The 13494-nt window shown below is 40.4% G+C and overlaps 1 protein-coding gene across 1 annotated transcript; it reads right to left on the reverse strand.

The window, feature by feature from the left end:
• Nucleotides 1-1719: 1719 nt before the first annotated feature.
• LOC122077876 lies at nucleotides 1720-7444 on the reverse strand. Its single transcript, XM_042643776.1, has 6 exons — nucleotides 5914-7444; nucleotides 5642-5736; nucleotides 5269-5551; nucleotides 4453-5169; nucleotides 2619-4115; nucleotides 1720-2069 (listed from the first exon to the last, which is right to left on the reverse strand). Exons 1-6 carry the CDS (start codon nucleotides 7442-7444, stop codon nucleotides 1720-1722), a joined length of 4473 nt encoding a protein of 1490 aa, XP_042499710.1.
• Between the last annotated feature and the right edge of the window lie 6050 nt (nucleotides 7445-13494).

Raw genomic sequence — 13494 nt, forward strand, 5'->3', positions numbered from 1 at the left:
ACAATAGTGGAACTTCTACTTTTCATGAGGAGTGGGGCAGTCATTTTGCTCTCCCACCTCCCAATGTGTGTAGCGTAGGGGCTACACTATCTTTTAGGCTCCTATTTTTCAAAAATAAATAAAATAAACTGCGAAGTGAAACCTTTTGATAAGATGGTCTTAAAATTTAGGCTATAAGCTGTGCCAGGCTTGAGTGACCCTCAGGCTTTCCATTGCCATGTCTAACCCTTCTCTTACAAGCTGAGCATATGTTTATAGCCCAAAGTACTGGACTTTAGTTACAATATACTAGGGGCAAAGTTAATTTTAGGGCCCATAAGCAATCAAATTAGTACCTTTGGCCAAACTCAGTGAACATAACAATAGCAGCTTTTGAATTGGGATTTAGGACCTGATCACTTATTTAGCCACTTCATATGCATCCCTGGGCAATTTATTTTTCTGAGTCGTCTGACTACCAAGTACCAGCATAGTTTAAAGAATCGGATTGGATCGGTATTGATTGAGGCCGATCCCAATCCTGGGTGATTCCATATTGGTGGATTGATACGAATGAAGAGTAATAAGGTGAAAAAATTCATTTCTTAATAAAAATCAGGGGAATTTCTATCCGATAAAATTAGAATTGGGAAAGGATGATGCCCAACTAGTTGGTGTGCTGTGATGCACAAAAGGCCCACGTTCACCAAAAGATCGGGAGGTTAAGCCTCTTGGCTATTATCTATTCCTCCTCCTTATCGATTAAAAAAAAAAAAAAGATTAAAAAAGAATTGGTAGGTGTTCCTTAGCTGTGTTATTCTTGATCCCGAAAGGCTTTAGGATGATTGTTTGGATCACCTAACTCTTGCTCCGGCAATGGTGGCTTGGTGGGTGAGGCTAGGGGTGTCAATTCCAAGCCCGCACCGGTAGGCCCGACCAAGCTTGACACGTTTATGGCCTGACCTAGACCTGCCGGATTAATAAATGTGTCGGGCTTGAGTCCAACACATTTATAAATAGGTAACACACGGTGTAGCCACCTAGCCCGATGGGCACCCGACTGGCCCGACACAATTACAAGTCCGATTTGAACCGACTCCTTTAAGTTTGACCTAGCCCAACCTCTTTAATACTACTTGTATTTTTTTTTTTTTAATACTATTTGTATTTAGTCCTAAGGGTATGTGATATGTACAATTGAGATGGTAGTAATTGTTATATAAACAATCATCTTTTTTATGCATAGTTTAATTGATTTGAACTTACTAAACTTGGGTTATGTAAGCATAGTTTAATTGATTTGAGTTTCGTGGGTTAAAGATTGAGTACTTTAGTAATTTAGTTACTTTGGGCATTTTTGGCGTAATTCATTTTAACTATTGGATCTTTTTCTTTGCTATGCCCATCTTTGCCTCATTTTTTTGATATTCCTCTTCAAGCACATTTAATGGAACAATGTTAAAGAAGAACCGTTTAAAGCCCGTTTAAAGTTGAATAGGTCTATAGCCCAATTTAGGCCTAGTTAAGGTCTGTTTAAAGTAGCCTGATTAAAGCCCGAGATCGATCAACCTAATTATTAACCTACCATATCCCTTTTTTTTTTCGCTAAAATTTTATTTCATAAGAAGACATAAAGGAGGAAAAATTACAACCCAACAACCAATCCAACAATAAAAAGAACCAATATCCTCCCTATCTTCCCACCTTCGGCATTGCCATCAGCAGGAGAAAGGGAAAACTCTAAGGGAATCTATAATTTGGTCTTCCCTCGGCATCTCTAGAAAGAAAATCCCCTATGTGAGGAGGCAATATCACATCAACTCCTGAAATACCGCTCTTAGCCGCATCTCTTGCCAAGAAATCTGCCACTGAATTCCCCTCTCTGTAATTGTGAGAAATTTTCCAAGAAATTCTTCTCATGTAAGGCTGGAGATATAGCCACCTTTGCAAAGCAAACCAAGGAATCTTCCTTTGCTGAATTAAAAACACAACAGCACTCGAGTCTGACTCAATCCACAAATGTTGAATGTCCATGTCCTTGGCTCGCATCAAACCCTCCATCAGCCCCTCTACTTCAGCCTCAAATACCCCTGTCACTCCCATATATTTTTTATATCAACATAACACTTTACCAAAATGATCTCGAAAAATTCCTCCCGCTCCAGCGTGCCCAGGGTTTCCCAAAGAGCTCCCGTCAAAATTTAATTTGATCCAATTGATGGGGGGTTTGCACCAATAAACCTCCAAAATGTGACGACGATTATCTTTTTGGATAGATAATCCCAGACGTTTGCAACACATAAGGTCTACCAAGGAATTAACTCCCTTTGCTATAGGAGCATTTCTTCTAATTTCTTCAATCACCATTAGCGAGGTATATTTTGTTATCCGCTCCACACCCTCATAGACTCTATTATTTCTTTCCCTCCACAAGTGATCTATAACAATACCAAAACCCATGGTCCACGCCTCCTTGCAGCTCACATTTTTATTATTTCTTTTCCACCATTGGGCGAGCTCCAAAATAGAGACCTGAGCACTCCATCTAAGGTTAAAACATTGACATAAATCGTTCCAGATTTCATTAGAAAAAGGGCACTCTATAAATAGATGTTGCATTGTCTCTTCTGCTGCCTTACAAAGGACACATCTGGAAGCAAGAGGCACAGCTTTTTTTTTTACCATTTCATCAGTATGAACCTTTCCATGAATCACCCTCCAAGCAAGAGATGAGACCCGCGGTTGTTGCTTCTTACACCAAATGAGCGAAGCCCAGGGAACCTTTGGCTTTTTTTCTCTAATATCTTCCCATGCAGATTTCAAATTAAAATTCCCATCATAAGAAAGACTCCAAACACATCTGTCAACACATTCATAATTTGGGATTTTAATTTGCAAAACAGCATTAAAAACATCTGTCATGAAGCATGAATTTACCACAGGTATGTTCCACCTATGATTGACGATAAATCTGTCCACCTTTCCATCAAGCATCGATCTATCCACATCTTCCACATACTCTTCCAGCGCAAAGCCTCCCACCCAATTATCCTTCCAAAATTTTATATTGCAACCATCACCAACTACCCATCTCTCCTTCGAAGAAATAAAATTCCAAATTTTCCTAATGCCAGGCCATATGGAAGAAGCACTATATCCTTCCTTCGGTAACCCCTGTTTATTTAGGAATCTAGCTCTCAAGAATCTACTGGTCAAGGAATTTTCATGCTTGATACGCCATGCTGTTTTACAGAGCATAGCTTTATTCATATCTCTCAATCTTCTCAATCCTAACCCCCCTTCCTCCTTCGGCTTACAACATTGATCCCAATTAACAACAATTTTTTTTGTGGCATCAATCTCTCCTGACCAGACAAAATTGCGCATCCATCTCTCCAAAGTTGTAATTAGCGACGACGGCCACCAATACACAGCAAAACTATGAGCTGGCATACTCATAATCACCGATTTCACTAATTCAACTCTTCCTGCCAGGGATAACATCTTGCCCTTCCACCCAGCCAAACGGCCTTTTACTTTGTCCATAATAGGCATCACAAAATCTTTCTTAACTCTACCTTTAAAAATCTCCACCCCCAGGTATCTTGTAGGAAATGTACAAAGGGAAATCCCCAATTCTTCTACAATAGCCCTCTTTCTTTGAGAAGATATCGAGCCCACAAACAATTTACTTTTCTCCAAATTGATACATTGGCCAGAAAATTCTTGATACATGTTGAGAAACTTCTTCAGATGTCTAACATATCTGATAGATGCATTTGCAAAGATGAATATATCGTCAGCAAACAAACTATGAACTGGCGTCATCACATCACGAGGACCCTTAATAGGCTTTAATTTATTTTCTTCCACTAGTTTATTCAAACCTCTGCAGAGAACCTCTTCAGCCAAAATGAACAGCATTGGGGAAATAGGGTCCCCTTGTCTCAAACCCCTCTCCACTCCAAAATATCCAATCGGACCACCATTGAAAATTACAGAGATCTTCGCAGAGACCAGCATCTGGTAGACCCATCGAATCCAGGTCTCTGAAAACCCAAACTTTCTCAATACATGAAAAATGAAATCCCAGTCAATTGTATCGTAAGCCTTCTGAATATCTATCTTCACCCCCTCTAGTCGCAGAGAACATCATATTAGATAACTCAGAGGCAAGGGTAATATTGGAGTGAATGATTTTTCCCTTCTGGAATGCTCCTTGCTCCTCCGAAATGAGCCGAGGCATCACCTCAGAAAGTCTTAAAGCCATTATTTTAGAAACAATTTTACAAAAAAAATTGCCCATGCATAAAGGCCTAAACTTATCTAAAGCATTTGCCCCTTCGATCTTCGGGATTAACACCAAAAAATTGCTATTAAGACCATAAGGCATTCGACCTTTACTGAAGAAGCCCCTAATAGCATTACAAACATCATTAGAAATTATAACCCAGCAAGATTTATAGAACATACCAGGAAAACCGTCTGGGCCTGGAGAGCTTTCCGGATCAAGGTCCCAAACCGCTTTTTTTATCTCATCATTAGATGGCATCGCGTCCATCCTCCATCTATCAATGTCCGTCAGAATCTTCGGAATGCAGTCCAACATTTCCATGTGGTCAACAGTAGTCGATTTTTTTAAAAAATTTTCATAATAGCTCTTAGTAAATTCCTCCAACTGCATCTTCTCATTGATGATCTGACCTGAATCAGTTTTCAGATATCTAATGGTATTTTTCATTCTTCTCACCTTCACAGCCATATGAAAGAATTTCGAGCTTCTATCTCCCTGAGTTCTCCATCTAATCCGAGCTTTTTCAGCCCAGAATTTTTCATATCCCTCCATTGCCTTCAAGTACCTAGTTTTTGCATCAGCTTCACGAGCAAAATTTTGATCGTTCATACCAATCTCCTCTATCTCCTTTTGAATCTCTTCCAACCCCTTTAGCGCCTCTTCCTTTTCCAAATTCACATTGGGAAATGTTTCCCTAGCCCACTCCTTAATCACAATTTTCAATCTTTTAATTTTCTGACTAAAAATATAGAGAGCCGATCCAGACATCCATTCATCCCAGGATTCTTTCACAATTTTTAGGAAATTTTCGTGGTCAATCCAAGACCTCTGAAACCTGAAAGGGCAATTAGAGGGCTTCACCAATGCTTCTGACACCACCAATAGGGGAGAATGGTCTGATGCACAATTAGATAGCACCTTTTAGTGGCAATCCTGAAACTCTGAAATCCAAGCATCTGTGCAGAAACTTCTATCCAGAACTGCCACAACATTACCTCTTCTTCTATTATTAGTCCAAGTATACTTTCGACCCTGTGAAGGAATCTGAATAAGGGAGCAGCTATCCACCAATGCCCCAAAATCTGCCGCAGAGCTTAGATTAAAAGATCCTGGACCTCTTTTTTCATGAGCATACAGAGTAGCATTAAAGTCTCCAGTCACCATCCAGGGGATGCCTTGACCCGGGTTCGATGCCGCCAAATTACTCCACAAGTCTCTCCTTGCTGCTCTGAAGCAATTAGCATGAATAAAAGACACAGTGAAGATATTCGACTGCCACTGCACACGTAAAGTAATATGTTGATCAGAGCAAGAGACACCTTGCGGCTTAGACAAACCCCTTCTCCAAACCACCCACAGATTTGGAACCTTATCCTGCCTATCATTATGAATAAAATCCGCTTCAAAATCAAGATTATTGAAAAACCTCTTTGGAAATTTCTGTACCTCCAACATAGGTTCAGCTATGCATATAATTTCTGGGGAACTCATGGAAACAATATTCCCTAAGGCCAACCTAGCAGCCTTCTTCTTCATTCCTCTGATATTCCAAAATAAAATCTTCATAGTCATTTTTTTTTTTAAGAGAGCCAATCTGTCAGATTTCCGAGCAATCTGCTCATTTAGGGAGAAAGGTTTACCTTTTTGCTGTCTTCTCCCCTCCATATTGCTCTCGAGGATGCTCGCCATTCTATCAACTTCTAGCACGTCTTCATGATACACAATCATAACCCCGTCCTTATACTGCAACTGAGTTTTTGGGTTATCAATTTGAGGCTCGAACCTCACATCCCTACCCTCTTCGATCTCACCATGCTGACCTGAACCAATGTGATCCTCCCTGCCATAGATAGCCTCATCTCCTGGTTCAGATATATGATCCATATCTGCTCCATCCACCGACCCAGATTCCTCATTGAATGTAGACACCAATCCATTACCCTCCATACTGTTAACTGCACCCATACGATTGTGATTTATTCCCATATTGGTAGACTTCTCTACGGGAATAATTATTTCAATATCTCCCTGCCGCTGCACACCTTCCTTAGACTTTGGACTATTGTCCCTAATCTGAGTTCTTAATATGGTAGAAGGCTGCCTCATATGGGTAAGATTTCTACCCAAATTGGAAACAACTCCTTCACCCAAATCACCGCCCTCTGAGCTGGATCTTCGCCCTGCACCACCTTCATTCACCATGGTTGCCGCCTCAGTGTCTTGAGCATCCACCTCCTTCTTCTCTTTGCATTGGAACAAAGTATGCCCGATTTTTTTGCAAAAACCACATTTAGCTAACCCATCTTCATATACGATTAACTGTTTAAACCAAAAAATCTCCCCCGTTCCTGGTTGCTTTCTTTCCACCTGAATCTCTTCCACCCTTTTCTCCCCAATTATCACTTCTACCTGAACACGCGCAAAATTCCCCATTGCCGCCGATCTGGTGCGTCTGTCCAGGGCCACAGGTTTACCTGCCCCTTTAGCCATTGTCAACAAGATCTTCTCATGCCAGTATTCCAGGGGAAGGCCTGGAAATCTGATCCACACCAGTTTGGTTGGGTTGTTCACCGCATGCACATCAAAATCTGGTTTCCAGCGTTGGAATCGAATCAATTGTCCTCTAACCTTGATTAGGTTCCTTCTCCAAATGGCAGACATATCTCCTTCCAACTCAAACTGAAATAAAATGAAGCCTTTCCCCATAGGAGACAAAGAAATTCTCCCCTTCAACTTCCACCCCTCTCCTGCAGCTTTACGAATATCATTCATAGACATAAATTTGAAATTTGCCCTACCTATCAAAGCAAACTTGAATTTTTCCAGCCTCTCCTCATATGCCTCCTGCGGGATGATAATCTTAGTGTGCGCCCCAGCATGTATTGGATCCGGCAACTGCTCCACGTCCGGTAAAACCTTACCCACAACAGTAGAAAAAGTTTTCTTCACACCATCCCCTCTATCTTTCTGATTTCTGCTGTCATCCACCTTAGTACTCAGATCTTCTTTGGCTTGAAACTCAGATTCTTCTCTAACCGCTTCCGATGCATCCTTTAATTTAGGTTTCCAGAAATCAGTAAGGCGAAGTTGCCTGCCCCTATCCGGCGGTCTTCCTCCCCCTGGGTCATGATCCATATCTCTACCATCATCTACCACATTCAAAAACGCCATCGTCTACTTTCGACGAGGGAAGAAGAAGAAGAGGAGGAAGAAGACTGCTACTGCTACTGTCGACGACTCGACGGCAGAGTTCCGACGACTCGACGGCAGATCATCCGACGACTCGACGGCAGAGTTCCGACCTGCTCTTCCCTCAGATCCTCACCTGTCCCAACTACGATCGCCTCTGATCCTCACGATCGCCTGAGAAAGAACTTCATCTGCCGTCGGAAATAAAAGGAGAGAACAGGCCGCACTCCGGTATCTCACCCACTGCCTCTGATCCTCACGATCTTCTCAAATCTGCTCGCTCCACTCAGTTACGCACTTGCGCTGGAACAAAGTATGACCGATCTTCTCAGATCTGCTCGCTCCACTCAGATCTGCTCCTTCAGACTTGTGAAGAATGATCAGTTTTCCTCGCTCCACTCAGATCTGCTCGCTCCACTCCTTCAGACTCCTTCAGAGTTCCGACCTGCTCGTCTCCAGTACTTCGCTCTGAATCATTAGAGTTCCGACCTGCTCGTCTCCAGTACTCCACTCAGACCTGCTCGCTCCACTCAGACCTGCTCGCTCCACTCCTTCAGAGTTCCGATCTCTATCTAAACAACCATGTTGTCATGCAGGACTTGGGTTATGCCAACCATTTGGTGGATGAAAAGCATGAGTGTCTACTTAAAATGGCTGATTTGGCTGTCATTGAAGAGGAGACAGTGGAGAAATTGGTAGGATTTCAAAATGCAATTGGGGAATTATGCAAACAAGTTCAGAAGTGCTGCTCCAACATAGGGAATGCAAGGAAAGAATTTCTGAGAAGCAACCTACCATATCCCCCAAAACTAGGCCCGTTTACTTAAAAGAGTGTTCACGATACAAGACTTTTAAGTGATCAAGCACGATTAGGTCTGACCGAGACCGGCCAAACCCAACCGGTTGACACCTGACACCCCTAGGTAAGGCTTTAACATTCGTTTGGGATCTATCTTGGGTTCGTCAGCTTGGCACCAATGATGTCTTCTTGGGTTTCCTTTCTCTTATCACTTCTTTTAGTCTAAGCATTGTTTAGGATATTTTTATGCTGAAATTCTCCTTCTGTAATTTTGTACATGTCAGTAGAGCCGAAAATAAAATAACCCATTTTGTTTTTAAGTCCGCGATTTCCTATGCTCACCGTTGTCCTGGGAGCCTCCTTGTCATCAGTACAGCTTCTTTTTGTTTTTTCTAGGTAGAAATATCATCAGTACAGCTGGTTTGTAGGAGTCCCAATAAATCTCTCTCAAATATCTATTGGAACTTGCACAGTAATTGCCGAAATTATAAAGTTGAAAATGCTGGGTTCGATGAGTGGATCAAGCATTGTACAAAAATCATTCTTATATGAAGACCTGATCCAAACTCTTTTAACCTGGCTCAATCATACACTGCTGTGTTGAGTAATTAAATTGGTTCAAAACCAAACAGGTGTTGAACCATCGACTGGACCACAACTGAACCAAGCAAACATCTTGTAGTCTTAAAATCAAATCACTGCTGAAACAAGACCTAACAAGAGATTGGCCGATCCTTCATTGCTCATGGCCCAGAGACGCAAGTAAGATTCTTGTGTGATTTAATACTATGCACACACCATATATGTATTTATATCTGTATCTTGTAATCATCATTATGAATAACACATGATGTGATACAATCATATGAACTAGATATCTAATCATGTTCTTAGTAGAGCACATTTTAATTGAAAACCTAGGAACAATCATACACAGTTAAAAATTATACTATTAAATAAAATTAGGGAAAAGGCTACGTAAACCAGCGCATTACTTAGGAATAAGGCATGCTAGCATCTATTGGCCGTTAGATGCAACATAAAAAATCTCAACCGTTTGTAACTGTTGTCTTACATGATTTGCCCAATACCGCCACTCCACGGTTTCTTCCTCCTCCTCCTTCCTTTCTCCTTCCTCTTTGTCTCCCGCTCCGCCTTCCATTCCAGAAACTTGTTGATATTCTCTCTCTCTCTCTCTCTCTCTCTCTCTCTCTCTCTCTCTCTCTCTCTCTCTCTCTCTCTCCAGAGGACGCTACCAGGCCATGAATAGCATTTTTATTTAAAACGATAGCCCGGATCTGGCCCAGTCTTTTTTTATGTTAAATTTCAATGGCGTTTGTTCCATATTGCATCTCATTTTCTATCTTCCTCAAAAATATGAAGAGGGAAAAAAATTATTCCATAAAAAATAGTGAAGAATTCTACAGAAATATATCATTCTTCACCCTCAGTTGCAGGCACATAGCGAAATGGAAGAGAAAGCAGAACAGAGAGAGTAACAAGTGGTTACCCTAGTTTAAGCATTTGGTTTTAAATAAATCAATGTGAAAAGGGTCCTCAGGATCCAGGCCGGATCTGCACTTGTGAGGCAATTTGGAAGTGAAATCGCCAACTAAGGCATTCACCGAGTTTCGGCGACTCCGTTGTCGATCCCCCGCTTCCTTCTTTTTTTTCTTTCTCTCTCTCCCAAGAAGACGCTTCTGTCTCTCTCCACTACCAGGCCATGAATAGCATTTTTATTTAAAACGATAGCTCAGATTGTAGAAACTCAACCCTAAAACGATGCAGAAGATAATGAAAAAACAAAACAAACAATGCACACAGATTTTACGAGGTTCGACAAGGTTGCCTACATCCCCGGTGAGATGAGATCCTGCTTCACTATCAATGGAGAATAGGGTTACAGCGTTTTTCCTCACACCTCTCCGTATTGCTTGCATTATAGAGAAAGAAACCTCGCTACAAATATATAGCGAAAAAAACCTTAATCTGGATTAAACTACAATTGCCCTCAAATAAAAAATTCACGCGGGACCGCCGTCCTGCCTGTTTAGGTGCTGCACTAGTACTCCCTGGATTTAAACTGCGACAGAATACAAGACATCATACACCAACACAGATCTGCCCTAGTTTCTTTCTCTGTTAAATTCCAATGGTGTTTGTTCTATATTGCATCTCATTTTCTTTCTTCCTTCCAAATATACAGAGGGAGAGAGAGACAGATCAGATTAGAAAGTGAAGAATAATGAAGTTGCAGGTAGTTATGGCCCGTGGGATCAATAAATGTAATCTTTTGATATCAATATACCTCATTGTTTCTTCAATTTGTAGGTTGGATTTTGGACCTCTGCGTGGTGAGGGTGTGGTTGCACGAAAAATCGAAAACAGAGGAGGTGAGATGGCAAGCAGGGTGAGGGTGCGAAATAACCCTCAGTGAAAATTTTTAGAACGACGGAGGGAGATCCAGTAGAGGGCAAGAACAGGGAGAGAGGGCAGGGAAGAGATGCAGCAGTTTCCAGGCTGCCATGGGTAATCGGGATAAAGATCAAGCAGCCTGAGATTTTTTTTTTTTTTTTCCTCATCGTAGAATAGTTGCAGAGGAGAATGGAGATAGAAAGAGGGGAGAGAAAAAATGTGTAGCAGCGGTGCATCGAAAGTTTGGAACTCTTTTCTCGATCTAACGATTTTATTTAAGATTATCAAATCCTACAGTTAAAACCATGCTAGCACATAAGATTCCAAGGTAACCGACTAACAAACCTATCCCTCTCCCATAAAATTATTATTAAATGAGTCAAATAAGCGTAGGGAAACTCATACCATGTCCACATGTCAAAAAGTTGAAGAAACTAATTAAATATCAACGTTTTACAGATGAATTAAAAGGTTAGTGCTTGTCCCAATTCAATCAATTCAATCCTCAATTAAAAGTTTAGTGCTGCAATAATTTATCTTGGCTGCGACAATTATTGCTTGGACCCAAACAAAAGTAACTCGAAGTTATTAGCCTTTTTTTTTATCTTTTTTTTTTTACACAAACCTAACCCGCCGGCCTATTTGATATTCCTGCGCATGCAGGCTATAAATATCAAGTACTGGGATAGTTAACACACCCACAAACCAAAAGAAAGCTGAGAGGTGAGGAGAAAAAAAATAGAATGCCATCCAAAGGAGTAGTAAATATGGAGAGAGGGCATTGCATTGAGCTGAGCATGCGAATGTTGGCTTCTCTTTGCATCCTTCTAATTGTGAGGATTGTTAGCTTCAATTCTCATAGATCTGCTTTAGTTGTGAAATTTTACTCCTACCCTATTTTCTATCATTTATTGTATATTTTCCATTGTATTTTCAAACAACCCAAATTTTCAAAGTTCAGTCTTTCTCATTACTTTTTTTTCTTTCCAATCTATTTGAATCTTAAACTCTTTATGAAATTAGTAAAAGAGGGAACATATGTATCATGAAAAATCGGGCCTTTGACATGTCATTTGGCAGATAATGCTCTTGACAAAGGGGGAAAAGAACATATGGTGCTACTCTCAATATTTTCACTTATACCAGTGAAACTTTTTATTTCATGAATCCTAGATGCAACTTTTTGTTTTTGAGTAGGTGAGGGTGGAGTACCAATTCATGGTGCTACCGGTGCAAGATAATGCATCATCTGAATATTCTATGTTACTGATATGACCCCACAAAATTTTCAAGGAGAGCATACTGGAATGTTCACTAGTTGGGTGCACATTCACTACTTCTAGCATGATGGAAGAGTAACCTAGGGTAAGCCTGTGGCACAATGGTTAGTTGCACTATTGCAATATATTGATCACAGGTTCAAAACTTGGAAACAGTCTATTTTACAAAACAGGGGTAAGGCTGCGTACATTTGCCTCTCAGACCCTATAGTAACGGGTGCCTCGTGCACTAAGTTTTTTTTTTTTTTTTTTTTAGCTGACGGTTCTCATTGCTTGGCAAAAAAATAGTTTTTTGCATTTTCGGTAAAGGAGGGAGGTGAGATCAGGCTCTAGATTTTATCAAGTGAGGAAAAGTTTTATTATATCTAGTACTTGTGTATCAAAAACATGATTTTTTTTTTTTTTTTTAACAAAAACATGGCAGTTTGAAACATAAATGCAAGAGAGTAAGACCTATCTTTGTACCAAATTTCTGTGTCAATTATGTTGCCACATGGAATTCGTTCCACGCCTTCAGCTAAACCTAGTGCCACTTGTATGGTTGGGCCCAATTCTTGTGGAGTGCAAGTCTAATACACTCCGAGGATGCTTTTCACTTGGAAAGTCTCTTTTCAAAAGGAGTTTAGAATGGCTGCATTTGTTTTGTTGTAAGATATTTAAAAAAAAAAAAAAATTATTATTATTATAATATTTTTTTGTCTTTTTTTTGGACATGAATAGTACACATATTTCAACATGATTATTGGAAATATTCTTGCCATGTGATGGGAGTAGTGTCCTCCATGGAATCCTCCTCAAGTACTAATTCTAGTGACATTGTTGCTACGCAGATTACTGAATCAACAATCACTAAAGGGCGTTACCAAGGTAGCAAATCTGACAGAATTAGCAATTCTGATAATGGAATTACCACAATTCTTAGCATTGATGGTGGTGGAGTGAAAGGAGTCATCCCTGGTACCATTCTCAAAGAATTTGAATCTATGTTACAGGTAATCCCTACTTCCAGTCCCCTTCTATATATTCAAATATTTGCATGCATGGTTGAATCAAATGTAACCCTTCCGTTAAATAAACCATAGGAAATTGATGGTGATGAGAATGCGAGGATTGCAGACTACTTTGACATAGTTGCAGGAACAAGCACAGGAGGGATTATAACAGGCTTGCTAACTGCACCAGATGAATCAGGCCGACCCCTCTATTCTGCTAAGGAAATAAACCAACTCTACTTTGACCATGCCCCTGATATCTTTTGGTTGGATGAAAGGTGGGTGCACAGTTTTCCTAGCTAGCTAGTGAGCTCCTTCTTCTGATGGTACTACCTTAGGTGGAGATGCTCTCTAATTTTTATTCTTTTTTCTAGCATTTTTTTAATTATTATTTTATTTTCCTTCTCCTTTTTTTTGGTCTCTCCATTATCGAAAAGAAAGATGTGGGTGCATGGTGGGCTCGTTAGGATTATTTGATTCACTATTCATGCAATCATTCTTCATATATTACTCTCTCTCTCTCTCTCTCTCTCTCTTCTACCCCTT

The sequence above is a fragment of the Macadamia integrifolia genome, chromosome 5 (assembly GCF_013358625.1).
Source record: "Macadamia integrifolia cultivar HAES 741 chromosome 5, SCU_Mint_v3, whole genome shotgun sequence".
NCBI classification, from domain to species: Eukaryota; Viridiplantae; Streptophyta; class Magnoliopsida; order Proteales; family Proteaceae; genus Macadamia; species Macadamia integrifolia.